The sequence below is a fragment of the Cadophora gregata genome, assembly GCF_030347475.1.
Source record: "Cadophora gregata isolate MNR1 chromosome Unknown scaffold_10, whole genome shotgun sequence".
NCBI classification, from domain to species: Eukaryota; Fungi; Ascomycota; class Leotiomycetes; order Helotiales; family Ploettnerulaceae; genus Cadophora; species Cadophora gregata.
In genome coordinates this window covers 1,272,070-1,298,685 of record NW_026695933.1, presented here as the reverse complement: position 1 = coordinate 1,298,685, position 26,616 = coordinate 1,272,070, and the positions used below count along the sequence as shown (strand labels likewise).

General features: G+C 48.3%; 9 protein-coding genes across 9 annotated transcripts; 6 read left to right on the top strand and 3 right to left on the bottom strand.

Moving 5' to 3' along the window:
- Positions 1 to 239: 239 nt before the first annotated feature.
- On the top strand, positions 240 to 3,005 carry ONS95_001786 (uncharacterized protein). Its single transcript, XM_058495000.1, has 4 exons — positions 240 to 330; positions 430 to 774; positions 822 to 1,592; positions 1,640 to 3,005. The coding sequence occupies exons 2-4, from the start codon at positions 763 to 765 to the stop codon at positions 2,819 to 2,821; spliced, it is 1,965 nt and encodes a 654-aa protein (XP_058355310.1). The 5' UTR covers positions 240 to 330; positions 430 to 762; the 3' UTR covers positions 2,822 to 3,005.
- A 1,136-nt stretch (positions 3,006 to 4,141) lies between these two features.
- ONS95_001785 (uncharacterized protein) lies at positions 4,142 to 5,924 on the top strand. Its single transcript, XM_058494999.1, has 6 exons — positions 4,142 to 4,464; positions 4,518 to 4,814; positions 4,875 to 4,924; positions 5,050 to 5,171; positions 5,260 to 5,404; positions 5,499 to 5,924. The coding sequence occupies exons 2-6, from the start codon at positions 4,706 to 4,708 to the stop codon at positions 5,844 to 5,846; spliced, it is 774 nt and encodes a 257-aa protein (XP_058355309.1). The 5' UTR covers positions 4,142 to 4,464; positions 4,518 to 4,705; the 3' UTR covers positions 5,847 to 5,924.
- Positions 5,925 to 6,156: 232 nt separating this feature from the next.
- On the bottom strand, positions 6,157 to 9,206 carry ONS95_001784 (uncharacterized protein; the record flags this gene model as incomplete). Its single annotated transcript, XM_058494998.1, has 5 exons — positions 6,157 to 6,723; positions 6,784 to 8,250; positions 8,299 to 8,582; positions 8,633 to 8,922; positions 8,974 to 9,206. The coding sequence occupies 5 exons, from the start codon at positions 9,204 to 9,206 to the stop codon at positions 6,157 to 6,159; spliced, it is 2,841 nt and encodes a 946-aa protein (XP_058355308.1).
- A 948-nt stretch (positions 9,207 to 10,154) lies between these two features.
- On the bottom strand, positions 10,155 to 10,992 carry ONS95_001783 (uncharacterized protein; the record flags this gene model as incomplete). Its single annotated transcript, XM_058494997.1, has 4 exons — positions 10,155 to 10,199; positions 10,518 to 10,723; positions 10,778 to 10,829; positions 10,879 to 10,992. The coding sequence occupies 4 exons, from the start codon at positions 10,990 to 10,992 to the stop codon at positions 10,155 to 10,157; spliced, it is 417 nt and encodes a 138-aa protein (XP_058355307.1).
- A 1,261-nt stretch (positions 10,993 to 12,253) lies between these two features.
- Positions 12,254 to 15,540, top strand: ERF2 (Eukaryotic peptide chain release factor GTP-binding subunit). The gene is made up of 2 exons (XM_058494996.1): positions 12,254 to 13,930; positions 13,976 to 15,540. Exons 1-2 carry the CDS (start codon positions 12,746 to 12,748, stop codon positions 14,777 to 14,779), a joined length of 1,989 nt encoding a protein of 662 aa, XP_058355306.1. The 5' UTR covers positions 12,254 to 12,745; the 3' UTR covers positions 14,780 to 15,540.
- A 3,483-nt stretch (positions 15,541 to 19,023) lies between these two features.
- On the top strand, positions 19,024 to 21,773 carry ONS95_001781 (uncharacterized protein; the record flags this gene model as incomplete). Its single annotated transcript, XM_058494995.1, has 3 exons — positions 19,024 to 20,463; positions 20,516 to 20,898; positions 20,949 to 21,773. Exons 1-3 carry the CDS (start codon positions 19,260 to 19,262, stop codon positions 21,771 to 21,773), a joined length of 2,412 nt encoding a protein of 803 aa, XP_058355305.1. The 5' UTR covers positions 19,024 to 19,259.
- Positions 21,774 to 22,395: 622 nt separating this feature from the next.
- ONS95_001780 (uncharacterized protein) lies at positions 22,396 to 23,642 on the top strand (the record flags this gene model as incomplete). The annotated part of the gene is made up of 3 exons (XM_058494994.1): positions 22,396 to 22,568; positions 22,627 to 23,380; positions 23,430 to 23,642. 3 exons carry the CDS (start codon positions 22,396 to 22,398, stop codon positions 23,640 to 23,642), a joined length of 1,140 nt encoding a protein of 379 aa, XP_058355304.1.
- Positions 23,643 to 24,199: 557 nt separating this feature from the next.
- SNX3 (Sorting nexin-3) lies at positions 24,200 to 24,822 on the bottom strand (the record flags this gene model as incomplete). Its single annotated transcript, XM_058494993.1, has 3 exons — positions 24,200 to 24,228; positions 24,333 to 24,654; positions 24,745 to 24,822. 3 exons carry the CDS (start codon positions 24,820 to 24,822, stop codon positions 24,200 to 24,202), a joined length of 429 nt encoding a protein of 142 aa, XP_058355303.1.
- A 557-nt stretch (positions 24,823 to 25,379) lies between these two features.
- On the top strand, positions 25,380 to 26,334 carry ONS95_001778 (uncharacterized protein; the record flags this gene model as incomplete). The annotated part of the gene is made up of 2 exons (XM_058494992.1): positions 25,380 to 25,976; positions 26,047 to 26,334. The coding sequence occupies 2 exons, from the start codon at positions 25,380 to 25,382 to the stop codon at positions 26,332 to 26,334; spliced, it is 885 nt and encodes a 294-aa protein (XP_058355302.1).
- Positions 26,335 to 26,616: the final 282 nt, after the last annotated feature.

Here is a 26,616-nt window from a genome sequence, read left to right as displayed (position 1 = left end):
GAAGTATTGATACCGCTAGCTTTCTTGTAGCTTCTCGCAAATACCTCAAGTATGCATTTTACGTCGGTGAAAGAGCTTCACTGAGGAAACTCATACATACTTAAAGTCTCCTCATACTGGTTTGGAGATCGCCCAGAAGGCCCCCGTCCAGCGCGATTTCATCAGCCTCGTCACGTGACACACAAACGCCAAGAGCTGTGAAGTCGCGGTCCAGGGCAACATCGCGAGAACCTCAAGGCTATCCACCAGCCCTGATATCCAGCAGCTTCCCTTCCTTAATCTTTCTCTAGAAGCATTCCATAACCCAGGCGCATCATACTCTGGATACATGTGAGTTTGAATCACTACCTAACCCCGAAAGTCCCATCAATTGATCTGTCTGTCGCACCTCAACATTGCATTTGCTAATTATTGCGCCTCTTGATCCAGTATACTTACTCCAAGCCATTCGGCGGCCGTTCGAAGCTAGAAGAAAACAGTCAGGTGCAGATCGCTGGGAGGTCATATGGGGACTGGATCATTGCGACAGTACCACAAATATCGGAACGTCAGCGGTCTCGACGAATATCACTAAACCCTCCGCCAGACAGTGAGAGATCCGACGCATTCGGATAAGCTAGTCGATTGGGACCTGAGCACATATCACACCACTACCTGACCGGGTATCTCAATTTGCAGTGGCACGAAAGTAGCAAATCTGGGTAGAAGGTCGCAAAGCGCGCGGAGTGAGCGACAGCTTGATAAACTCTCCAGCGGTAAATCATGGCACCTAGTGTAAGCTTCATCCACTCGTCGGCAGGCTCCTCTCTCATGTATTTTAGTATCGCAATGCCAGTAGGCGTCAAAATCGTCCCGGAGTCGACCATGGGGAGTACGAAGGTATACCAATCCGTCACTGGCGCCGTGATTTTGTCACAGTAGCACCTCCGCCAACAACAGACAGTACGACATCTCAAAGCGACATTTGGGCTATTGAGCTTCCCTATGGAATGCCAAAAGATTCGCACCTCTTACCTCAACACAGTCAAGACCTATTACGTGCCGCGCGATCGGGGAAGATCTATAAACGGCCGGCACCCGCCGATGAAGAGGAGGCTGACCCTGAAACGGTCATTGGTGACAAGCCTGAGAAGAAAGACGAGGACCTGAAAGAGAAGGGATTTACCGCGAAATCATGGAAGCAGGTGCCTCGACATCTAGAGGGAGCGGACGTTGTGTATTTGGCCAAGAGACGAAAGGGATTGGTTACTGCTTCTTCCAAGCCACTGCCGGTCCCAACTGTGACCAAAGCGACAGTGAAGCGAATTGATGCCGCAGGTAATGAATACGTCCAGGATATTGTCGTGCCTCAAGGCCAGGTGGTAGAAGGAGAAGTTCTTTCACAAACTCAGATTCCAGATCCGAATGCACCTGTTGGTCTGGCACCGGTCCAAGCCACGCCTCCTAGACCCAGGCCAAAATCAAAGAAGAAAGCGAAAGGGCCCGGAAGAGGACGAAAGAAGAAGCCAGTGGCCCCCACTAGTGCGCCTCAGGTCCCACTGGCTGTTGGGGCGGCTCCCTTGCCAACAACTGAGGGAACAGTTGGTCCTGATGTGAGTACAGTTAACAAAGTGATGCGGCCAATGCTAATCGACGATAGGGAATCAAGCTTGAGAAGGAAACAAGCTCGACACCAGTATCCAATGAGGATACCGAGATGGGAGAGGGTTCGGCAGCTAACTCAGACGATGATGATGGCGAGGACGGTGAAGACGGCGATGAAGGGGATGATGACGAAGGTTCTGTTGATCCCCAGGATTCACCATCGAAACCATCACAACAGTCCCCCTCAGCCGCTTCGGCGCCAATACTACCTCCAATCACACCTCTCGATCAAGCTGATGTTTCCATGGGAGGAACGGAATTTCCTCACGTGCCACCGAGACTTCTGACCGACCGGTTTGAGGCGAAGTCAGGAAGCCCACTGAAAAACGTTGTCATGACCACCTCTACACTCACTTCGCCGCTTGAACCACCATCAGCCTCGTCACCAACAAAAGATTTACCAGAAGTCCACCCCTTAGCATCGGAGGATACTCCCTTGAGCGCTAAAATGGAGACGCTCGAAGAAGAGATGCAACAAGAAGTGCATAGAATGGCTCCTGATGACATTCCACTTCCACCACCAGAACCCACGAATGTAGAGGTGGCTGCGGCCATAGCGGAGCGGGTTGAGGAGGAAGAGGAAGAGGAAATGCTCTTGGATATTCTGGACAGGGCAAAAAACGCTGAGATTGGTGCACCACTCGATTCTCCTTTAGTGTCCGCTAGCCCGGCACATCGGAGCCCCCCAGTCGAAACGGATGCTGCTCCATCCGATCCTGCTCCTCAGGTTGAGAGCGAAGTTCACTCAACCCACGCCACACCTCAGGCAGTGGTCATATCGGAACCAGCTCAAGAGGGAAAAGCTCCCTCCCCCGAGGTTAAAGAGACCCCAGGAGAGCAAGAAGCTGTCCCAATTCCACCTCCAGCTCCAATCTCCGAATCTGTTCCAGTTGCTGAGTCAGAAGCTCCTCTTCGAGAGCCGTCCACCATTGACGAGGATGATGATGACAATTACCCGGATTTACTTGGTGGCTTAGAGAAGTCTTTGAAAACACCTGAAGCGAGAGTTGAGACACCAGTTGCTGCCCCTGTGTCTGAGATCTCTCCTGAAATGGAGAAGGCTGTAGTTGATGCTAGCGTAGGGGACGGACTCGCTGAGGTGACCGAGGCGACTGAGGAAGAGGTCAAGAAGGATGAGCAGAATACTCATGATTCGGAAGAAGGAATGCTGTTGTGAAAGGAATGTTCGCTTAGGCGTCTATGGTTGGATGTTAGGTAAAGGCTGGATTGGCGCTAGGCAATTATTGGGTATACTTAGCTTGGGATATTTGCTTTCATAGTGTGTACATTACTTTAAGTTCTTCAAAGATGCCGTCCTGTAGACTTCGCGTAAATTGGCACTTTTTAATCGAAGAGCCTAGATGTACACCACGTGTTCCAGGTGATGAGTGTTCTACAATTTGGGATGTGGTGAATGCCATAGAAGCAAAACACTCGATATTTTGTAAACTTCGTGTCAGGAAAGCCAGGCAATTATCCAAAATCCTATTACTTTTTCGGGAAATGGCTTTATAGGTACTCACGCTCCTGTTCCTGATCGGGTGTTTCACTTTGTAACATGGGTTATTAGACTGTCTGAAATGTCGAATAATGATGTCGATATCGAGCTTATATTGAATATAGAGGTGTGTTTCAGCGCCAGTAAAGATACTCAAGCCGATTTAAGGTAAGTCATTGAATAATTAATCCACTCGTTGCTAGACATTAGTCAGATGCTTTGTTTCTTGAGTGTTATACGCCGAGGTGGCTTCAAGATATTCACCTTTCTCGCACTAGCTGGGAGAAATGGTCTTAGGGCACGAAAAGCAGTGTCTGAGGGGATTATCATACCTTGAACCCTCTACTCCAATCCTACTTCTGTATTTCTTCGTAGGTAAATTGGCAATGTGATGGATAACCTCAAGATAGGCCCCCCCCCCCCCCCCCCACCCCCCCCCCCCCCCCCCCCCCCCAGTTTACAGATATAACGATTGAACAGTCGAATGAACAGATCAATAACTTCTGGAGAAAAACACTCGTGTTAGAAGTGCTTACTACATGATAGAGGAAACTTGTTCTCAACTCACCAAGTCCTGGACTCTGGAACCTTTGATACGCCGCGGAATCAAGGTATAATGGCTTGACAAATGCTGTTTCGTTAATTTCATGGTAAAAAAAATTCTTTTGGGTTATTTATTGAGCATTACACTATAATAATCTATCTATAGGAGCCATTCTTGAGGGGAATCCGTTCCGATTCATGTTGGTTTCCCAAAATAACAGCTCAATAATTAAGTTCAAAAGCTCAAAAAAAAAAAAAAAATTGGCTCTCTACTCATGATTCCAGAGCTTAGTCGCAGGAAATATTCTCGTCTACCACTTTTGCATCGCTGCTGAAAGGCTACAGAGTGTGACATCAAGACGAGTCTTTGCAAACTCTTTGTTTACGTTGGAAGCAAATCGCTCGGTAAATAGAGTTTAAGATCTGACCCATCTAAGCGAATGACGATCTTTCAGGCAGAAAAGGGGGAAACAAGGGTCATGTTGAAGAAGACTTTGATTGATTGTTATCAGCACAACTGGTGGCATTCACCGGAAATAGCACAGTAATAATCTTCTTACCTTGCGGCAGGATTACCTCTTAGGGTGAAGTTCCTGAGTGGTATGAGACATACGGATTGGGCGGAATATCTGAGTCTCACGCACCACCCAGTCGGGAGCTTTGGCAAATTGATCTTTTTCAAGATCACTAAACTTTTCCATTGAGAGGGTCGAATTTCACTCAAGATCAGAACCAGCTAATGAGGCACAGCAGCAATCCTTTCAAAAGAGGAAAATTTTGTCAGCTACTCTAGTGTATGCGTGCTCCACATGCGGAACTGACCCAGATGTAGGCAGCTTTTGATAGGTACGATCGGTGACGGGCTCCGCCGATCCAAGGCTTAATAAGAATTTACACACGAAACAATGCACCTGGTACCTCTTTATATACTTGGCATCTCTGTTCAGCTTCGTGCAACGCAATCTTCTCCTAGACTCAACATTAAATCTCCAAAGCCAGAACCTCAGAGCAGAAGCAGAAATGGAGTCGATCAATGGACATAGCAAAGCATGCTGTAACATCCCACCCGTTGTCTCGAAGGGCTACGAGATCAAGGGCAAGTATGAAACCATTGGAGGCTTGAAGACTTGTAAGTATATCTATCCTCAAATAACGTTACGCATGCTCATGCTCACCCCACTTTCAACAGATGTCACTGGTCCTTCGACGGCTACCACTGCCATCTTCGTGATCTACGATGTATGTCATGTATTTACTTTTAAGTCCACATATCTTGATAAGAAATGAGCCCAGCAGCGATATTTGGAGTTTGCTTAGTGATACATAGGAGGGGATGTCGCAACTGACCGAGCCGTGCTTTTCAGATCTTTGGCTACTACGAGCAAACCCTCCAAGGCGCAGACATCCTCGCAACCGCTGATCCAGAGCAATCTTATCAAGTCTTCATGCCCGACTTCTTCGAAGGCGTTCCAGCCGACCTTGCCTGGTAAGTACTATTCAATTCCTTCACCCACTCTTCCTTTCAATTAGACTTGCAAGATCAGGTGTAGATCCCGAAGTTCTAACGAGAACAGGTATCCACCCACAACTGAGGAGCAGAAGACCGCATTATTTGGCTGGTTCGCGACTCGAGGCCCTGCATTGGGCGTAGAGAAGACCCCCAAGATACTCGCTGATATCGAGGCCGCGTATGGGAAGAAGACATGGGCCGCTCTCGGGGTATGATCCTCCACCCTTGCTTTCAGGTTCCCCCCGCACGCCCATCCGCATCTCCAAATCCGAATCAGAGTTGTACCACAGCTAACACACACAGTTCTGCTGGGGCGGTAAGGTGATCTCTCTCACCTCAGGCCCGTCCACGCCCTGGACAGTAGCGGCACAATGCCACCCAGCATTCGCCAGCGCCGACGATGCAGCGAAGATCACTATCCCTATGTGTATGCTAGCATCCAAAGAGGAGGATGCGAAGGACGTGAAAGCGTTCGATGAGGCTCTCGCAGTAGAGAAGCATGTCGAGACTTTTGAGACCCAAATCCATGGATGGATGAGCGCGAGAGGGGACTTGGAGGATGAGGCTGTAAGGAAGGAATATTTGAGGGGGTATGAGACGCTGAGTAAATGGTTTGGGAAGCATATTGGGGCACAGAAGGCCAATTTATAAAGTCTGTTTGGCGCTGTAAAAAGACACCGATGGATGATAGTTTAGATAGAGAATGAAAAGATGCTCGAGAGACGCAAGGTGATTGAGACTTACCTTGGTAGTGTTGTTCCTCCCCAAGGATTTCATAACCAAATGATCGTATTTTCTCGTGCGAAGATAGGTTGGGGAATACACGCATTGAGATAAAAGCAGACCGTAAAGCTATCATACTATTGAGATACATGACATACCCTCCTACTATACAAAGGCTCGTTCCCCAAATTTTGTCAATCCTCTTCGCCGTCTCCTCCCAAAACAAATGAAAGTGTTATTATGCGGCAGTTGCCTCGTTGCCTTCACTCGCAGGCTTCGCCGCACCTGTCTCGGCCTTTGCAATACTCTCCTCCTTGCTCTCATCTGCCTTGACTTCAGGTTGAGCAGCCGGCTTCTCTTGGAATTTTGGCTCTGCCTTTCCAACAGTTGACGAGTCAGGACCTTCAGCGTCAGGATGAGGTGGGGCGACTGGGTTCGCATCTTCAGGCTGAGGAATCTCGTTGCCTTGAGCGTCAACCAAGCGAGTGCGGGTCTCGTACCGGGTCTTGAAGCTGACTTTGCCTTCAAGAGCCTTGACTTGTTCAGGGTCCAATAAGTTGCCGTCTTGGTCTCTGTACTCTACCTTCTCCTCGCGAGAGAGAATACTCTGGCCAGCCTGGAGAGGAGGAGGGGAGACCTTGGGTTCTTCAGGGGCTTCAGAAATGCCAACTCGCTCTTCCACGATCGGCTTTTGTTCGCCTGCAACTGGTGGAGGTGCAACAGGGGCGTTGGTGGGGATCAGAGGCGAGTCTGTCTTGTGGACTTCCGCGTTGACATTCGCAGGTACACCAGAGTATTCAGAATACTAAGAAGGAAGTCAGCCACGGTTCGGAAGCATCCTTGAAGGAATGTGGGATTCATTTACATCTGTGAAGAAAGTATTGCAGTCCCAGTCCCAGGAGTCGAAAAGCTTGACCTGTTTGCAAGCTGACTGGGTCCAGGGATTGCCATATGCAAGAGGGGAGTAAAGTCCAAAAGTTATGATGGTCAGGGTGAGGAAGACGACAATACCAAGGCGTCCGACCAATGGGTTTTCACGGAGCCCAATGCCAGGGATACGAGCCGTGACATGGTCGTAGATCTGGCAAAGAGCAATAACAGCAAAGTAGAGTGCTGGGAAGTAGTGGTGGAGGAATAATTGACGCTGAAGAAGGTAAAATGGGAAGTAGTGGAAAGCCCATGCCAGAACCATTGTACCAACTTCATAGTCGAAGCGTTTGAAAATAACGTTGTTATAATCCTTGAATCCTCGTTGCCATCGGAGGACGGCTAAGCCCTTGAAGATGACATAAATGACGACTGCCAAAGTCGAGGTCCACCAAACAACTGGGTTGCCGATGAGATAAATTTGTCGATGGTCCTTGCCCCAGAAGTTAATACCACGCTTGAGTATTGGCCAAGAATCGGGGCGAGAGTCCCATGCGTGAGATTCGACAAGTCCGGCATTGGTGTGATACATGACCTTCTGCAACTCCCAGAACTTGCCAAAGAAGCCAGGGTTCCTGTAGTTGACCTTCTCCGCATCGGCTCCTAGGAGTGGGTGCTCGTTTTGCTCCACATACCAGACACTATTTGGAAGAGTTCCCCCCTTGGCGCAAGTAACCTCTTGCTGTTCAGAGGCCCATTCAGGAAGCTTGACCTTGTGTGAAAAAAGTACACATCCAGTCATAACATGAACAAGCTTGAACTTGGTCTGGATCGTTCGGAGACGCTGTTTGGCTTCTTCGCCATCCGACATTTTCTTGATGATCTCAACTCTGAAGTAGTCATTGGCATCGCCCTCAAATCCTTCATAGCCATAGGCGGAGACCTCATTCTGCCAGTCAGCCTCGGTAACAGGGGGTCGAACATCGTGAGAATGGAGGCGTCTACTTGTGGTCAAGTGGAAAAGCTTGATGGTATCTCCATCCTTGACAAAGGTAGGAGGGGTGAGAGCGTCCCAAGCGAGAGATCCGTTGATCGGCTCGCCATTGATGTCAAGAGGTTGGGTCATGTTCTCAAGGAGCCACACATTGTTCTCATCCTTGTGGGGGTAGAGAGTGATCTGCTGTTGCTTGCTTCCTGTGGGGTACATAAGGTTGTGCGAGTGCAAGTATCCTCCTTGAGTGTTGTGGTGTCTGATGCTAACTCGGCTACCAAGTGCAACATCGACTGGGACATCTTGCATAGCTTTGGAGTTGAGCGTGGCTTGGAACTCAGAGCTCATGAATCCATCTCCATCACCTGGGTTTACCAAGCAGAGAAAGTGAATTCCGAACATAGCCATGTAGAATGTTACTGGGATGACGATGAGACAGAAGACTCTCGATACCACATGCTTGGCGAAGATGCGCTATAATGATCAGTAAAACCCCTCATAGGCGATACTTTCGGGACTTACAGGGGTAACCGTCTTCACGTCTCCGAGAAGAATCCAAAGTTGCAGAATTGTCAAAACCCCAACCCATGCGATTGTGAGGAAACCAACCCACTTCACACTGGCTGTTGCGCCTAGTCCAAGACCCGTCATGACCAACCAGAACCACCATGTTGGCTGGAAAGCCTTGGTAGGACCTAGTTCATGTTGATTCGTGAAAGACGTGAATGCCAATCCAGTGAAAGCAGTGAAAATCATAAGGGGGGAGTCGAGGAGGATCAATCGTGCTTGGGTGAGGAGACCGTTCTCTGGAAATTGTATTAGCACGAAATCCAAAAATCAATCGAGATTTGCTCACCGAACACAATTAAGAGAGCACCCATCGCAGCAGTCCAAGTTCTACATCCGACAGCCTTCAAAGTCAAGAACATTGTTGGGACCAAGAAGATACCGCACAGGGCTGGCAGCATCCTCATGGCCACGTATGGCACACCAGGTTCAACATAATCCTTTCCAATGTCCTTGAAGTCGAAATCTCCATTGAATCCAGCAAGCCATCCAGCGAGTGTGAGAAGCAGTTTTGCGAGCGGTGGGTGCACATCCATAAAGAATTTGCCCTTAATGTATTTGGATGCGAATCCTCCAAAGCTACAGCGACATTAGCAATTGCCAGGAATCTATGGAATCGCAGAAACGTACTGTACTTCATCAAATACCACACTGCTTGGCTGGTATATTCTGAATAATCTCACAACAGCAGCCAAAAATGTGACGGCAATCATGACCTGGTAGTCGGATCCTGGCAAGAGGAACACATCGTTGTCCTCAACGCCCTCGGACGTGTAATCATTGGATTTCTTGATTGACTGAGACGAGGGGCTTCGACCGACCTTCGAAGGCGTCGGCGAGCCAGCTTTCGTAGGACGAGCCATGTTGGCAGAGGTGTTGATGGTGAGGTAAGGTAGGACGAGGAGAGAGAGGCTGTCAGTGGAGCTTTATGGCCCTGCGTGGCTCCTGAGAAACACCCAGGATCCAAAGGAAAGGCGGATTCAGTCCCTAAAAGAAAGTAAGAAGAAGTCGCAACAGTATTAAAAGTGCAGCATCGAAGACGAAGTTGAAGGACTGCTGGTTGAAGGGTTGGGCGAGAGTCCGCTTGGGGAAAGGAGAACAGTACTTGTATCCATCCCTTTAATCATGAAGCCAGATCGGCTGAGAAAGTTGACGGGGCGCGACAAGCTGGCTGCGCTGCCACATGAGAGTTATCTCTCCAGACTCAGACATTCAACACCAATTAATTTTCATATTACATCTACACGGGGTTCAACGTCCAAGTACAATTAAACGTATTTTGACATTTCTAATGATCAGATCGCGTCGAAACAGAGTTCGCGGACGAAAGTCCAGGAGCTCCATCCAAATTTAGAAACGCCAGAGTTCCAAATCGAGTTAAGCGTTGCGGGAGCTAGGACACGAGGCTGAAGGTGTCACTCTGAGCGTACACTCGACGAAAAAAATTGATTCAAGGAGCATCGCGGACCTGTTAATTATAGATATACTGGTGTATGAGTATCATAATGACCTATAAAAATCATCTGCTATCAGACCAAATCTTTCCTGCAAGAACTCTTCCTAGAAATGAGGACACAAGAGCTCTGAAGCCTCAAGTATGATCTATTAGCAACCAGTTACGCCAGCATTTACCTACCGAGATTCTCTGGACAATGTCGAAACCAAGGTGTAGAGACGGAAAGCACGTCAAAGGGCATCGATGCTCTGAAGTGTCTCTCCTGTGAAAGCAATTCGCATGTACCCTTATCTACAATACAACGGCCCATCCCATTCACGCTCTAAAGATCCAGCAGCGATCCAATTGGCTTCCCCTAGTATCCATCCTTTCCCCACTTGTTGTACTTCTCGTGTAGCTCCTGTTTGACCGTGTTAGCAATTTTGCACTGAATACTCGGTACAGTAATTCTTTCTTCATCCATAGCTCTTTCTAAAGACCTGGATGAATAATATTCCTGCCAACGAGGATAGCCTAGCTCTTGCTCCAGTCAAGTTTCAATAAAACCAGGAACCAGTTATGAGGTTCCGTTGGCAAAACTCCATGCAGGGTAATGTAGGGGATGCCGACGGCATGACTTGCTCTACTTCACCCCAAGCCTGAGGAACACCCGCTCACTCATTGCCAGCCAAAATTTGTCCCTCCTATAGACTTCTAAGACAACAAAGAAGATTCGTACCTTTGGCAAATTGACGTTCGGCACAATTACACTGTGCAGCGCGCTGGGAGCGTCCTTGGGGGGGTTCTTTGGGTCGCCACCGGGGTGGTATTGGTACTTGTAGTCACCTCTGGCCTTGTCGCCTTCGGTGGTCTCTCCTTGCCATGGCATGCTTCCGGGAGCAATGCTAACCTTCGCCTCGGATGTCGCTGAAGTTGGCTTGCGGCCTGCAGAAAGGTCAATTGAGTCCTATGAATCTTCAATTCGAGGGGCAGATGTACCAAAGTAGAATCCTGCAAGGCCGAAAGCTCCAGACATGACGGCCAGAAGGATCTGCAATCGTGGGTCAGCGATTGAATTGACGGTATGATGTGAAGCGCACATAGAGCTCGGGATCCCTCTTTGCTCCCTGGTTCAAAACATTGCCTTCACTCTTGGCTGCGGCAGCAGCTCTCATGAGAGTCGGTCTCATTGATCGGACGAGTGTTGGTCTCATTGTGATTGTGCGGTGGTTATTGGATGTTCAATGCGATTTGGCGTCGATGGTACGATAATCTTGAGGAGCTTCGAGGTTGCTCGGGTGTTTGGTAGGTGGTGGCCTGAATGCCTGAGAGGAGGTGGGCTCGGTGGGGCAGATTTCTGAGAGGCAGTCCCGAACTTTGTTCCCTCAACCTCCTACCGTCTTCACATCAATGGGCAGTACAAAAGCTCATAGCAATAAAAACCACGACATAACAAATCTCGCAATCATGCTATATCAATGTCTGGACTAAATTGTCTTTCTAGACACCAATCTTTTCTAGACCTGGGCAAATAGAAATCCCTTTAAGCTCTCACACCACTTCGCTAAGTCATTTCTTGGAACACTCCAACAAGTGAAGTAGCAAATGATCAACCATATGAGGGGCTAGATTTCTTGATAAAAGGGTCTCATTACTTACTGACTTAGCTATTTATGTCTAGAAGTGGTGCATGACATGTTACAGTATGAAGCAAGCGACCCGAGCCGGAAGTGAAGTCAACAAATCCTTTGTCAACCTTCTTGATCTTGGGCAAATAGAATTGCTGGTCGGAGGAAGAGCTCACATTGGACGGGTTCTGATATGGTTTGGAGGATGGCTATTGTTCCTGAGCATTGCGTTATTTCTGTCACAATTGCTAGTTCTCCTTAAACCGAGGATAGTACTGCTCGTGCTTGATTGAATACACCAAATCGCCAACTGTGATGGTTTACTCACATCACACTCCATGCAGTGAAAGAACGTCTGAAGTTGAAAGAGCAGAGCAGTCCTATTTTCGTCCAGGACCAAGACATTCGAAATGCATGCCGTTGGTGTTTACAACGCCGGAAGCAGAATATTGATATACAGGTATGGAGTGTACTCTTTAACTCCACAATATCACAGAACATTCCTCGCAAGACGAGCTGTTCGTTACGGAAGTTTACCGCGAAAATAAAGCTTCCATAAGCGTTCTCCTCTAAATGGATCTCCCGAGATACGTTCCCTGAAATCCCCAGTCACCCTCCCTTTGCAACAGGATTTCCCCGGCCATCACACGAAAACGTCATGGGAGGTTCGCTCCGTGCAGATGCATCTCCAAATCAAAAGCGAGAAATTCATGCACCCCTCCCAGGTGCTTGGGTCTGCAATTTCGCGGCCCCTGCGTCGATGCGGCCCAATCGAGAATGGCATCGACCGGCGTCTCTCGTTCTTGGACGTGGACGTGCAGGCGTCGGCACCTCATCCTGTACAGACGCTTGGACTTTGCTACGGCAGAGCCAGTAGCAGTGAGCGACTACTGAAGACTGAGCAGGCGAGGCGAGGCAGGGCAGGGCAACAACAAGAGCACAGGGCTTCGCCTCGCCTCGCCTCGCCTCGACCCCCTTTGGCAGCGACCATTTGCTTTGCCTGCTTCGCTCTGCTCCAACCAGGCAAGCTGAAGAAGAACTCAGATTTCCCACACCCACACTCCTTACTCCTTACTCCTTGAGCCGATTAATTAATTCCATCAGCAATACCCCTTTGTTCGCTTCGATTCGATTCACCATCCGCACTTCTTTCGTGTGTCTCCTCGCGCTCGCTGCGAGTAATTAATTTCCGTTCGACGCTTCCACGCGCTAGCTTTGGACACGACCCAGATTTGACTTCACCTACGCAAGGCAAAAAGGATTGTACCGGTCCGAGTGTGTGAGGGATGTTATGAGATAAGGACTTTGGGAAGAGAAGGGATCCTCTTCATCCGCGGCGATGGCGTCTCAGGACAATAGAACAACGATCCCACAGCCTTCGAATATCCATGTTTCGAACCAGGTCCCAACGTCCGAGGCAGGAGATGTAGAGAGTATATTATCATCGCGAATGACAGATATAGCCTCTGAGGATGGACGAGAACATGTGGCAAACCCTTCGACAGGCTCAACCACACAGCAGCCTGGGCAACGACGTAGTGTTCAAACCAATTCTTCCAGACCGACGACCAGCGGAGTTTCGAATCAAAGAGGCCCCTGGTCTCAAGGGCCAGCTTCTCGAAGAGGACATGCCTCAGTCAACAGCACAGCACGGGGTAGCGTTTCTACTATTACTGGCCCAAGACCAAAAAGTGGCAGGTCTCATGTGCCATCCCTCACTTCCCACGCCTTCTTTCGCCCGATGAGTTCACAAAGGTTACAAGCGCAAAGAGGAGGTGCAAGACCACCTACCTTGACACAACAAAGCGTCAGTGAGAGTCTGGCTCAGGGTGGGGGTATGGTCAGGAACAGCGTCAATTCCAACCAAGCGGCAAGGCAAGATGATTCTGATGGCCCAGCACCACCGTCGAGAGGTACGGAAATGACTGAGCAGGAGATGATGGAGAGGGTGACTGCAAATACAAGCCCAACCCAAGGCCACCATCCGACTGGAAGTTTGACCGACAGCGTGCGACCTTTGCAACGAGGTGGACAAGCTAATGCTAAAGGACTGAGCCTTACGATCGACAAGAGTTACAAGAACGGGAATGGTCTTGCAACACCTTCAAAATCCCCACGGTCATTCCGTTCTAGCTTCCTCCTGCCAACCCGGGGCGATGTGGCACCAGCCAGCCCTAACCGCAGTAATCAAGGGAGAGAAAAATTATCTTCAATTGCGTCCTCACCTGGTTTGACACCAGTTGATCCGCCAAAAACCGCTCCCAGGAATCCAAAGCTTGGAAATAATTACGAGTATTTTACTGGTAACACTGTTTTTTTCTGGGGAGGGAGGATACAAAATACTCGACATAGACCTATCAACATTGCCACAGGGCTCCTGTTCATTATTCCTGGAGCCCTCTTCTTTATATTTTCCGCCTCTTGGCTTTGGCACAACATCTCGCCAGCGATACCCATTGTCTTCGCCTACCTCTATTACCTTGCCATGTCGTCTTTTATACATGCTTCCATCACTGATCCGGGGGTACGTACTCAAATACTCGTCATATAAACTTACTAATTTCTCCAGATTCTTCCTCGAAACCTTCATCCAATGCCACCTCCAGAGGAGAACGAAGATCCCCTTCGGCTGGCACCTCCAACAAATGATTGGACCATGATCAAATCCGCTCAGTCTGCTACAGCAGCCATGGAAGTACCAACCAAGTACTGCAAAACTTGCAATATCTGGCGACCCGCACGTGGCCATCACTGCCGGATTTGTGATAACTGTATTGAGACGCAAGATCATCACTGTGTCTGGATCAACAACTGCGTTGGACGACGAAATTACCGATACTTCTTTACCTTCGTCTCATCTGGTACGCTTGTCGGACTTTATCTTCTCGGCGCAAGTCTCACCCAGATTCTGGTGTACATGAACCAACAAGATATCTCTTTTGGCGCAGCGATAGACCACTTTAGGGTGCCATTCGCTATGGTCCTTTACGGTGCTGTTGGGACACCATATCTTCTGGCGCTTATGGTATATCATCTCTTTCTCATGGGTCGTGGCGAGACCACTAGGGAATATCTCAATTCCCACAAATTTCTCAAGAAGGATCGACACAGGCCATTCACTCAAGGCAATATTATCAAGAACTGGCTGGTAGTGCTGTGTCGACCTCGACCGCCTACGTATCTCAACTTCAAGCGACAATATGAAGAAGGCGATCAGCGCTTTGGCGAGCGCAAAGGGAAACGCACGGCTCCTTTAGCGAAAGAAGTCCAAGGCAAGGGTGTGGCCATGGAGATGCAAGACGTCCCCGCCGAGAGTAGAGGCTTTCAAGGTCCTTCGGCATTGAGAGAGAGCAATGGACAGCCCCAGGCATAATCAGTCCCGCTACTCTCTATTATATTTTACTGTTTGCGTGCTGCACAATTTAGCGATGTTTGTTTTTTTTTTCTTTTGGAGATGAGGATGGAATTGGAAGGGCGGGATGGGGAAGGAAAACCGCTTGAATACCTACTTAGTGCTAATTTTGTCTTTATATTTTGGGAGGGTTGTGGTGAAATACCTCAGGTGTTTGTTTTTAAGACATCCTGAGAGGGGCCTGACGGCGTGGCTTCTTTGTATCATGAAGTGGAGACTTTGGGTGGCCAGTCAAAGACTATAATTGGTCTGACGTTGTAAGGGGACATGGATGAGAAGGTGAGGCGAGAAGAGGGGATGGTGTGTATAATTTTTGGATGCGGTCGTGCTATAGATATACCCGCTGCGTTTTACTGTATAATTGGCATACGTTGCTGTGCAATACCATCGGAGAGCCTTCGATTTCTCGTCTATTTTCTGCTTCTCCTTATCAAGTGGCCGATCGAGCAATAGCTTCTCCTGCGTCTTCGACTGCCTCTAGGCTACATTCACCTCGCAAAGCATTTTCTGCTTCTATTGTACGAGTATGCCAGCCGTTTTAACTTCTCACAAGTGATAGCGACCATGTCTTGAGCAGAATATGAAGACCCAATTCATTCGAAGATGCCACAACCTTAACTCTGCTAGCCAGCCACGGAACAAACCTTGAGATTCCCAGGTGCTGTAGGGGAACCTCGCAAAGCTTTGCTGAAAGTCTGCTTCGGGTCAAGAAATGTATAGAGGACCATACATGTCTTCAGCTTTTGGTTCTGAAGGCCCTGCTGTTACATGAGTATGTCGGTAGCTTGTTGACTTTCCCCGGTTGCTAGCTGCAACTACCACTTGAAATATCGACCTTGAAAATAATGTTCTACAAATATCAAAAGCTGCTTTGAAATGTCAGAGAGTCATTTGATTTAAAAAGTTTGTATTACTACAATATCACAATTCATTTGTTGACATCGATATCCTTGGTCCTCCGTCCTCACAGCTATTAGTCTGAAACGACTTCTATGCCGTTTTGGTCTTTCAATTGAAGTTTTGCCTCGCAGTCCTTTTCGGAATCACTCTACAAACTACTTTATCATCTTTTTGTGAGTATTATTTACATCCCCAATCTATGCCGAGTTCCTTCCGTACTTAAGCAGGATGTTCCGAGAAGGGGGGCAAAAACTCTGCAGAGTGGAGACTTCGGTAAAGACCCTCTTTACATCCCACACCACACACTTCACTTTCCTGTACAAATCGCTCACCCCAATACCTATTCAAATAGAACAGCCAGAATATATCATCTGGACAGATGGCCGAGCTGGTTATGGCGCCAGGTTAAGGTTTCCTTAGCAACAATCTCCTGGTCACGAAAGTGGCGTGGGTTCGGTAAGCTCTTCTCTCAGAGAAGATTATCAAACAACGCAAGAACTAATTTCGTCAATAGAGTCCCACTCTGTTCAATTGAGATATTCTTTTTTTTGTTATTTTACCTTAATATCTTTTACTTTTAGCATCAGCGATGTAATGACAGCGCCTACAGCTACATATTTCTAGCCTTTTGAGGTTCCGAAGATTGGCCTTAGTCGTTTTCATATTCTCTTGGTCGAGTCCTGCTGCAATATTGTCTTGCGCACTTTCCTATCTATCAGGCAGTGAACAAGTTGTCATCTTTTTGCTAGGCCAATACCATGGAATCACTCGCGATAGGACTATAGGATCAAATGTCACAGAAAGAATTTATGGTAAAAGCCTTAATGGTCTCAGTTCATGAGCCAAAGTTTTGATAAACAAGTGAGCGGACTCTCACGTAGGACTGTACTTTATCCAGCTTCCTTTTGACATATGGACATCTTGTATGTAGACCAGCTCAAGTAGTGGCTCTCCTTTGGTCACTTCTGCAAAGGCTAGTAAACGTGAGGAAATGAAAGCACTGAAGTGTCAATGATGAATAACGAGACGCCCGAGTACATGATGTATGTTTGAGGGTAGCTGGTAAATGATATGAAAACAGCAGATTTATGCCAAAAGTTTGGCGTCAGTAGTCTGTCTCCCTATTCAATCGAAATTCTTTGGTGATAAAAGTTACTCGAGTTTACTCATGCGTCCAGTCAGCATATTAACGTGTTGCGGGAAATCTACAAGACATCGTCTCGGCCGAGCAGCTTCCAAGTAATTCTGAAGCTGATTGGGATACGAACAAATGAGACTCACCGGAGAGATTTTCGGCTCCCTTGTGGCCCACTTTGCGTCAATCAACTGCATGGTTTATTTCAACGTGGGACAGTGTAGTGATAGAATCAAGGCTAGCACTCCCGGAAATGAACAATCACCAAGGGTTTACTACAGCAGTGAAATCAAAAGACTCTACTGATCTGTAAAGATCAAGGAACATGGTGGACAAGTAAGGGAGTATGTGAAGTGTGTTCTGAAGAGGAAGTGCTTGTTGGGTTGGAGCAGTCCCGTTTTCTGTCACTCGAGAGTGGTGAGTATTCCCACATTAGGGGCTGTAAAAGGGATGAAGAAGCTTACAATATGTCTAGAAATATCCAATGTAGCTCTATTTGACCCATAAATCACTGAGAGTGCAATTTGAGTCTATTCACAGTCCTAGATCAAATTTGTTTTGTGTTGCATTTTATCAGCATTTCAGTCTTATCACCGTACCGTCGCAGGTACCCCTGAACCTTATTATATTTGTTTTGACTGATTTCATTATGAAATCTCAATCGTTCGATGCGCCGCAGTTTCTCTGTGTGGAGGTAGTTATTTAGTCCACTCAGGTCTTGGCATGGTGGTGTTTCGTTGAAGTGACTGAGGAGCATCGCAGGGTGCAGACAGCTTATACATGAACAGACCACCGGTTTGTCCAAGGAAGTGTGTTGGAATTACATGAAGTGAAGTGCAGCACTCATGTACGTTGCAGCACGAAGGTGAGAGACGAGCTTCCAGAACTCGCACTTGCGCCATCGATCCTCTCACTCTGTCAGGGTTAATGCTACACGACAACCTAAGGTCTATAGCTCTGCTACAGTTTACATTGACATCACTGTCACTGGCATGAGAAATTCGAGGCTGTCGAACTTCACAATCCATCCTGACTAGGTGCATGTTGCAAACGTCACTTGAAAGCAGACAGTTGCTTTGAAAACATTGAACCTTGAACATCCGGTTTGAGCATGGCCAAAGGTCAAAGAATTTGTTGTGTTCGTAGACGTCGTGACTTTGAATTTGTCGAGGTGATATTGTGGCCTCCTGTAGTCCGGCCATGGAGTCCGGCCATGGTTCGCGAGGACCACATTGGATGGAGCGTGGCGCAAATAGTCAAAACACACAACAGTCACGTTGCACCCTGCAAAACCACTGCAACTTAATACAAATCTGTCATGTATGAACACACCGATTGCTGATTTCAGATACAGGTGGCATGTTGGGAATAACTTTCAAGTGTCATGCCTGGCACGGTAAGGGTCGATCAAGAACTCAGATCTCCACTTTTGAAACAGGAGAAAATGTTAGACACATTGGTGTATAAAGATATATCCAGAGATTGAAAGAAGTCATGCAGTACTTGATACGTTGAGAGGATGTCTTTGATCTCAAGGCTGCTTTGTTTATGTTGTTGGATTGGCCCCAGAGCTGGCCGCCACATTACGTGCCGGAGCGGATGAGCCTAGCAACAACAGAACATTCTATGCAATCCGAAGGGGGAAACATATCTTAACTGGAACCCTTTAAGAAGAACGAGGCCGATTGCAAGGAATATGTTTTTCACCTACAGAGGTGACTTGAACATATTTCGCTTCGTATGGTTCTCAAACCAAAGATGATATCTAAAGCTAGCACCTCTTAGCCCAAGGCTGAACCGTCTTTGAGCCCAGAAATTGTGTGCTTGTGATGTCAGCCGTTCGAGAAGATAGGAGGTGCATTCAAAGGGGTCACCAACAAATGAGGAAGAAACACCAAGTTATACAGGTATTCGAAACACTGACTTCCTCCCTTGATCCCGAGACTCTGTCATCGCTTGAAGAAACACAATTGATAATATATGAACTCTTGTGTAATAGAAACTTGTCTTCAGGCTTTGGAACAAAGAACCTGTTTCGCAAGGAACATAAGTGAGAAATTGCGGTCTCCCTATTCGCTGGAGTGTAGTATTGTTTTTAAGCTGCTCCCTCCCTCAGATCCCAGCCACGCATTTATAAGTCTACCACCATACGAACCTTCCTTCCTTCTTCCCCGCAGACAACACCAGACCACATTTCTCGAAAACTTGACCCTTCAGTTCTCCCTCTGCACACGGCGAACCATTCTGTCTTCGAGATACTGCAAACGCGCAGCAAACAGACAAAGCTTTTTCTCATCTCCACCTCGCTGCGCGAGGGCGCCCTCGTCAGCCCAATCGGCAATTTCCGTGCACGCCTCAGATCGCGCTCTTGATCAACAACACTCCTTCACCACATGCAACGCGACAATGACTGAAATCGCTAGGCCATTCGATCTCGAGGACACAATGGCGACAATTCCTTTTCCTCCAGCTCCCAGCATGAGACGCGCCTTATCCGCAGACTCCGTTCTCAGCGTCATAACCGTTGATGATAGCTCCAACGCGCTATCCTCCTCCTCTACACCTCCAACTAGTATTGGCGACCGGGCCAGCGTGTCATCTGCTTCTCTAAAGCTTGACGATACTACTACGATAGCTGCGCCAGACACCAATGGACGCAGTCGTCGCCAGCGAGCCAGTATTGGGACGTACAACGTGAAGATCCTCAGCGGAACAGCAATTCATGCGCCAAAGAAGTTCAGCAAAGACCCAGCAGTCCGTGACTCTGCGTCTTCTTCGCGGAGAAGAACAGTCTCAGGTGATACACTTCTCGGAAGCCTTAAATCTACAAACGCATCCACTACGACAATTGAGAAGACTGCAAATCGACTTGTCCAAGATGGCATAGAGGCACTCGATCTGCAGTGGTCTGCTAGGGCACTCCCAAAGTCCAAGAGCCAGAGAAGCCTCAGCGGAACCCCAAGGAAGAGTGCGAAGCAACGCGATTTGGAGCGTCGCAAGTCGTCCCGTGCTGCACCAGATGTGGTTCAGAGCCTTACCAAGAAGCTCAGTGTTTTGGGAAAGAGAAGTCGCCAAACATTTGATGACGGCCTTGCTGGTGGACTAGCTGGACTGGCAAAGGCAAAACGAGAACTACGAAACCTTGCCGATACCAACGAATTTGCGAAGATTGATACACAACCAGTTCTACATGAAGTTTGGAGCAATGGCAAGCTGGTTGTGCCCGAGAACCCACGAAAGAAGAAGAAGGCTGAAGAGGAGGCCCTTGCCAAAGAGAAGGAGAAGCAGAAGCAGAAAGAGGAAGTCATAAAGCTTGCAGAGAAGCCCAAGCCGGTTGGCAAGAGACAGAAAGTTTGGCTCGTCAAAGGCTTGTACGCTGGCCAAGATCGAAATATTGGAAGCTTGAATTGGTTCGGTGAATCATCTGAGAAGCTGAGAGGAGACGGAGAGAAAATTGCACCTTTCAGACCAAACAACTTCATGCCGCTGCCAATGTGGCATGGACAACGGTTGCTTCACGTTGGACGCGACTTCAAGTTGCCTTTCGATGTCTGCTCCCCACTCCCTCCCGGACAGCCAAAGCCTGATGAGTGGAAAAAGACTTCAAGCAGTAAGTACAAATTTCGACTAAAATCTCGCACTTTGCTGACAGTATTTCCAAGATCGTTTTGTGGGTGAAGCTGGGGCTTTATGGAAGAAGTCAGGCCTGTTTGATAGCTTCTGTTCCAAGTGTGTCTGTACTGCAGAGGGTGGCTGTGATGAAAACTGCCAAAATCGATGCATGTTCTACGAGTGTGATGATACGAACTGTGGCGCTGGCCGTGGACACTGCACCAACCGCGCTTTTGCAACTCTTCAAGAACGACGCAAAGCAGGCGGAAAGTACAGAATCGGTGTTGAGGTTATCAAGACTGCTGATCGAGGGTATGGTGTTCGAAGCAATCGCTGCTTCGAGCCCAACCAGATCATTGTTGAGTATACAGGTGAAATCATCACTGAAGATGAGTGTGACCGTCGTATGAACGAGGATTACAAGAACAATGAGGTTGGTCTTTCCAATAGCAGCACTGCATTCTGTTTACTGACATATTACAGTGCTACTACTTGATGTCCTTCGACCAAAATATGATCATTGATGCTACAAAGGGCAGTATTGCTCGATTTGTCAACCACTCATGCAATCCCAATTGCAAAATGGTCAAGTGGATTGTAGGTGGCAAGCCTCGGATGGCTCTCTTTGCTGGAGACGGACCTATCATGACTGGTGATGAGTTGACATATGACTACAACTTCGATCCATTTTCTGCCAAGAACGTCCAGGAATGTCGTTGTGGCAGCGATAATTGCCGTGGCGTCCTGGGCCCCAAGCCAAAGCCGAATCCGAAGGACATCAAACCTGTAAAGGAAACCATTAGAGCGGCGCTCAAGGCTGGTGTCAAAGCTGGAAAGCGAAAGCTTAAAGAACTGTTAGGGGGTGATGAAGGAGATGAGGCAGATGCACGTAGTCCAAAGAAGAGAAAGATGAAAGCAGCCACCGGAGTGAAGAGATCGGCTTCGCGCGCCAGTTTGCAGAAGGCTAAGGTAGCGGCAAAGGCTATCAAGAACACCGTTTCTACTCAGCTTCTCAGTGCTCGCAAAACGGCTACTACCAAGCGAGTTATCAAGAAGACGTTGAAAGCCAGTTCCTTGAAGACCTATGGCAATCGAAAGACCATGGTCTCCTCACGAAATTCGAGTCTCACAATCGTGGCGACTGAAGGTAGCCCACGGAGTCTCAAGAAGTCAAGTGCGGCGAAGAAGAGTGTACGAAAGACTGTTGTTAAGAGTGTCCGTGGCGCCAAGGCAGCTGCTCGAGGTGTCAGCGATGAACAAGATGTTAATGGCGGCACGATTCGAGTCGTAAGTGGCAAGGACGAATAGTTTCATTGGAAGCCGGGCGCAGGGAACACTGGGATATGGGTACATCTTTAACGGCGCATTTGGAGTTGGATGCGAACTCTGTCATTCATTTGTGACTCGTCTTCAACAGGAGTCACCATGTATGATTATCTACTAATTCTTCATCGAGCTGAGCATTGCGTTTTGATTTGGGCGGGAGGTTGTGAAAAACACTCTTTGGTCGTTCTACTTCACAGAGTTTTAGCTAGAGCACCGTAGCCGCAATCTGTCCCTGCTGAACATTGTGCCTCCAGTGAAATCCGAAAAGTCAAAATATTTGGAAGTGGAATCCCACCCCAGCCCACCTTGCAGTCTTCTCCACATATTCCAGAATGAAGCGACCCCCTTTTCCATTCTAGCGCGTCCAAGCGCGGCTCTTCCCGTGCATGGCTTTCAGTCATCGAAATTTATCTTGATACCGAACCGCTCGTCATCACACATCTGAATATTTTCGTCCCAGCCATACGACTCCACAGTCTCGACGACACCTCATACTAAACTTTATTTCTGGTCATGATACTTCCATAACATCCTTTTAATCTCTAATACTCTGATTCGCTTCAAATTTCCGCTCGAGAACGCCAGGTTCTCACTCTCCATATTCATGAATACCAAATCCGAACCAGAAAGCCAACCAAGACGCCCGCTTGCCTCACCACAACTTCTGCAGTCGCGAGACCATGGAGATGGAGGTTCTCAACCATCAAGATATGCAGCTTCGATAGCGACGAAGCCTGCCCCTGTGGCAAAGTCATGGGCGCATTTCGTTGCTGGAGGGTGAGTACCCCCTGGGCAAAGGACATCCCAAGCTAGTATGTGCTGATTTCAACTGTAGCGTTGGGGGAATGACAGCTGCAGCACTGACAGCACCTCTCGATGTCTTAAAAACGCGTCTACAATCCGATTTTTATCAAGCACAACTCGCCCAGACTAGGCTTGCAAAAGGCATCTCGCCACATGCACATCTCTCTGCATTTCGAAGTGGACTGTTACATTTCCGAGAGACTTTCCAAATACTAGGCTCAGTGCATAGGATCGAGGGATGGAGGGCTTTGTTCAAAGGCTTGGGTCCGAATCTCATAGGTGTGGTACCGGCACGGTCTATCAACTTTTTTGTGGTTGGAAATGGGAAGCGCATCATTGCCGACTATGGGAATAATGGAGAGGAGTCTGCTTGGGTTGTTCTGTGTGCTGCGGCTGCAGCTGGTATTGTCACTTCGACGGTTACGAATCCAATCTGGTTGATAAAGACCAGGTTACAACTGGACAAGAACGTGGTGGAGAGGGCGGGTGGTGCGGCCCAGAGGAGATACAAGAACTCTTGGGATTGTATAAAACAGGTCGTGAGGCAGGAGGGTGTACGAGGACTGTATAAGGGCATGAGTGCGAGTTACCTGGGCGTTACGGAAAGTACATTGCAATGGGTTCTGTATGAGCAGATGAAGAAATCGCTGGCGAGGCGAGAAGAGAGGATCAATCTGAGTGGAAGACCGAAGACTTGGTGGGATAATACTGTCGAGTGGACGGGTAACGTAGGGGCTGCTGGAGGTGCCAAACTCGTTGCAGCTCTTGCAACTTATCCACACGAGGTCTGTTTTGAGCCCGAAATCACAAGACCAGATTGCTAACAGTTACCAGGTCGCCCGTACCCGTCTTCGTCAAGCGCCTACCGAGAATGGTCAACCCAAATACACCGGTCTCGTTCAGTGCTTCAAGCTGGTATGGAAAGAAGAAGGCATGGTTGCCATGTACGGAGGGCTCACGCCTCATCTCTTACGAACAGTTCCAAGCGCCGCCATCATGTTTGGTATGTACGAGGGGATTTTGAAGTTATTACATGCACCGGAATAGGACTGCAATAGAGAATCAGGGCAACCTTTGTAGTGTATGTCTGGACGGTTCGGCGTTTGTACGAAGCATAGTATTGGTGGGATGTATAAAACTCGACTTCACTCTCGGAGCCTGGCATATGGGTGTATTATAGAGGATGGGCAGGCGTTGGTAGGATTGGAGGACTGTTTGGATCATCACCACTAGTTAGATAGATTCGGCGGTCAGTTGTCATCATTATTGTACCATCACATCCTGCCATGCCGGTCATTGTATGGCTTGTGAGCATTATTGAATATCATGAAAGTTCGCCAAACTTTTCCTCCAAAGTAGAACGCTTCGAAAAGGGAAAGGAACGCCACATCCATACGCCTATAAAACAAACCCCCTAGTAACGCACACGAAATGAAGAAACATCCGCCCACACTCCAAGCTCCATTCGGACCCTCTCCATCGTACATTCATACTGTGTGCGATCTGTGAAGCGAGGCAAGGTCATGCTGGGTATTGATCATAGTAGACGGTCGTGGCTTTTGCAACTTCCTTGGTCTCCGCTTGCCGGCCTCGTTCGGTGAGCTTCACCATGCGTTACGGTCCCAATTAGGGTCTGTGACAGAGGTTAGCAGCTACTCATCACCACTTCGAAGTTTGATTTGTGAAAGTCCCACAGTTCCTGGAGCTTCTAAGCCGGCGCAACAAAGTTCCACTTACCTTGAACAAAGCCTGCCAGAACTTTGCTACCAGTCTGCAAGAGTGGATGGCCCACAACAATTTGCAAGAACCGCTGCAAACCTTCCCTCCTGTGCTCGATCACATCATCGCTGAACCGGTTGGTAAAGACCTTACCGGGCAGAGGAGGAATGGTCACACGGGCAGATTCTCTCTCCAGGATGTCGCGGAAATATTCGAAGTCAGAGTAGCGCCTGCGGACATTGCTGTGGCGGAGCTTGAAAGCTGGGATATTTGTACGGCATACGATCTCGTAGTCGGTGTACATGCTACGGCCCATACCGTGTGTTCGTGGATTCTTGACCTGTGGAGATGAGGTTAGCAAGGCATATTTCAAGCTGATACTGGCGTAGGGAGGCTGCAGATGCCAGCGCTCTTCGAGCTTGAAACTTGCCTCTATCTCTAGGAAGTTCTCTGGTGGGCCATAAATCTCCTCGAAGCTCTGCGTGCGTGAATCGGGCATTGCCTGCATGGTGGGTGGTATTGGTTGGCGCAAGGCCTCCTGTTCCTTGTATATTGCTTGCTTCTTGAGGCGAGTGCTTACTGCGCTTCGTATGGCGCTCTGGAGATGCTCTTGAAGATGGGGGAAGAGGATCGTGTGACGGCTTGTAACTTGAAAGGAGGCCCCGGGCGCGACTATGCATGAGGAAGGAGCTTCCACTTTGGAGCTGAGGGGCAGATTCCCCACGTGACTCTGTCCTACCTTCCCCTCTTCTCACCTGATGATTCTTGTTGTTTGTTTGCAGATCAAGGCTGGACATTTGGTCGGTACTGTATCGTGTTTCCTTGACTGCTCCTTATTGCTCTCCAACTAATAACGCTTTGTTTCATTCGTGGCCAAGCGGCAACACACCGAACTGAGCTCGAGGACATTCACAGCCGTTGTCCACAAATCACATATCATAACCTTCAGGTGCTTATACACACTTCTGAGATCTGTGCTCTACGCGCCAGTATGACCACCATCCTCACAAAGCTGGGGCTATTCGCAGTACCACTTGTGAGACTCATTGCGAAGCTGTATGATAAATGCTAATAGCTCTAGCTCCTCTTGGTACTTACCGGAATTGCAGGGCAACCAGCCATGAATATCACATCCCAACTTGTGCTGTTGCCAACGAACAATCTAGTTATGCATACACTCAAATCCGAGCCTTGTCCCTCCCAATTCCACAAGCGCTTGCACTGTTGACAGTGGTTCTACCACTCATCACCGGAATTTCTGCTCAAGGCACATATGGACTGGTCCGGCGAGCTAACAATGAGCCATATCAACTCACCATACCGCTCATTGGCGTCATTGGCTTCCAATTAATCTACGAGACCGTGATTGCCACTTTGGCCTTGACCCATATGATACCTCCTTCGGCGTTGAACTGTGAATTGGGAAGCAAGTGGCAGAGTTTCTGGAGGATGAAAGATGGGATTGCTATCAGAACAATCCAGGATGCTTTGAACTGTTGTGGATTCAACACTGTCAAAGATCGCTCCTGGCCTTTTGGTGAGGCCACTACCTGCTCAAAGACATTCAAGCGAACCCAATCTTGTGTCGTACCTTGGAGAAGATCAGAGCAAAACATGGCTGGGCTGCTATTACTTGTTGCCGTGATTGTGTTTATTATCAAGGCATGAAGAGCCCTGTTCGACTAGAATGTCTTTCTGGAGCAGTGACTAACCTTCACTTGAAATGAAATAGGTCCTCTCCCTCATCTCCCTCCTCACCAGTAATTCATTCGGCCAATCGAGATGGGCACGACCTTTCAAGCAGATTGGACATGCTCGCCATGTTGAAGATGCAGAACAGCCGGAAGAAGACAACAGAGCTACCATGAGACGACTTATTGAGGAGAATGTTGAAGAATATCATGACGAACCAAGTGACAGAACATCGACTCAAGCACTTACTGCTCCGAATGGAGAAGATCATGGTCCAAGAGTTGAACCTTCTCAGCTGACGGGCCCTGGCAATGAATGGCGGGATTGAAACGGGGTTTCGGAGGGATATTTAGCTTGTCACACGCATGGAATTAGCAAGTTCAGAGTTTGGGAATACGTCTGGCTCAGGATTGCTTTGGTAGGGGGTGCTATGAACCGGTAGTATGCTTTAGCTGTGAGCGAAATTATTTCAGCCAAGCGCGGGCATAGTCAGGAAGCATATACCGGATCTTTTGAAGAAGATATGTTCACATTAGCAGATTTCATATCAACAGATTCACACCTTCAAGAAGCTATAGTCGAGCTCCCGCCAAGTTTAGAAGTAGCTTCT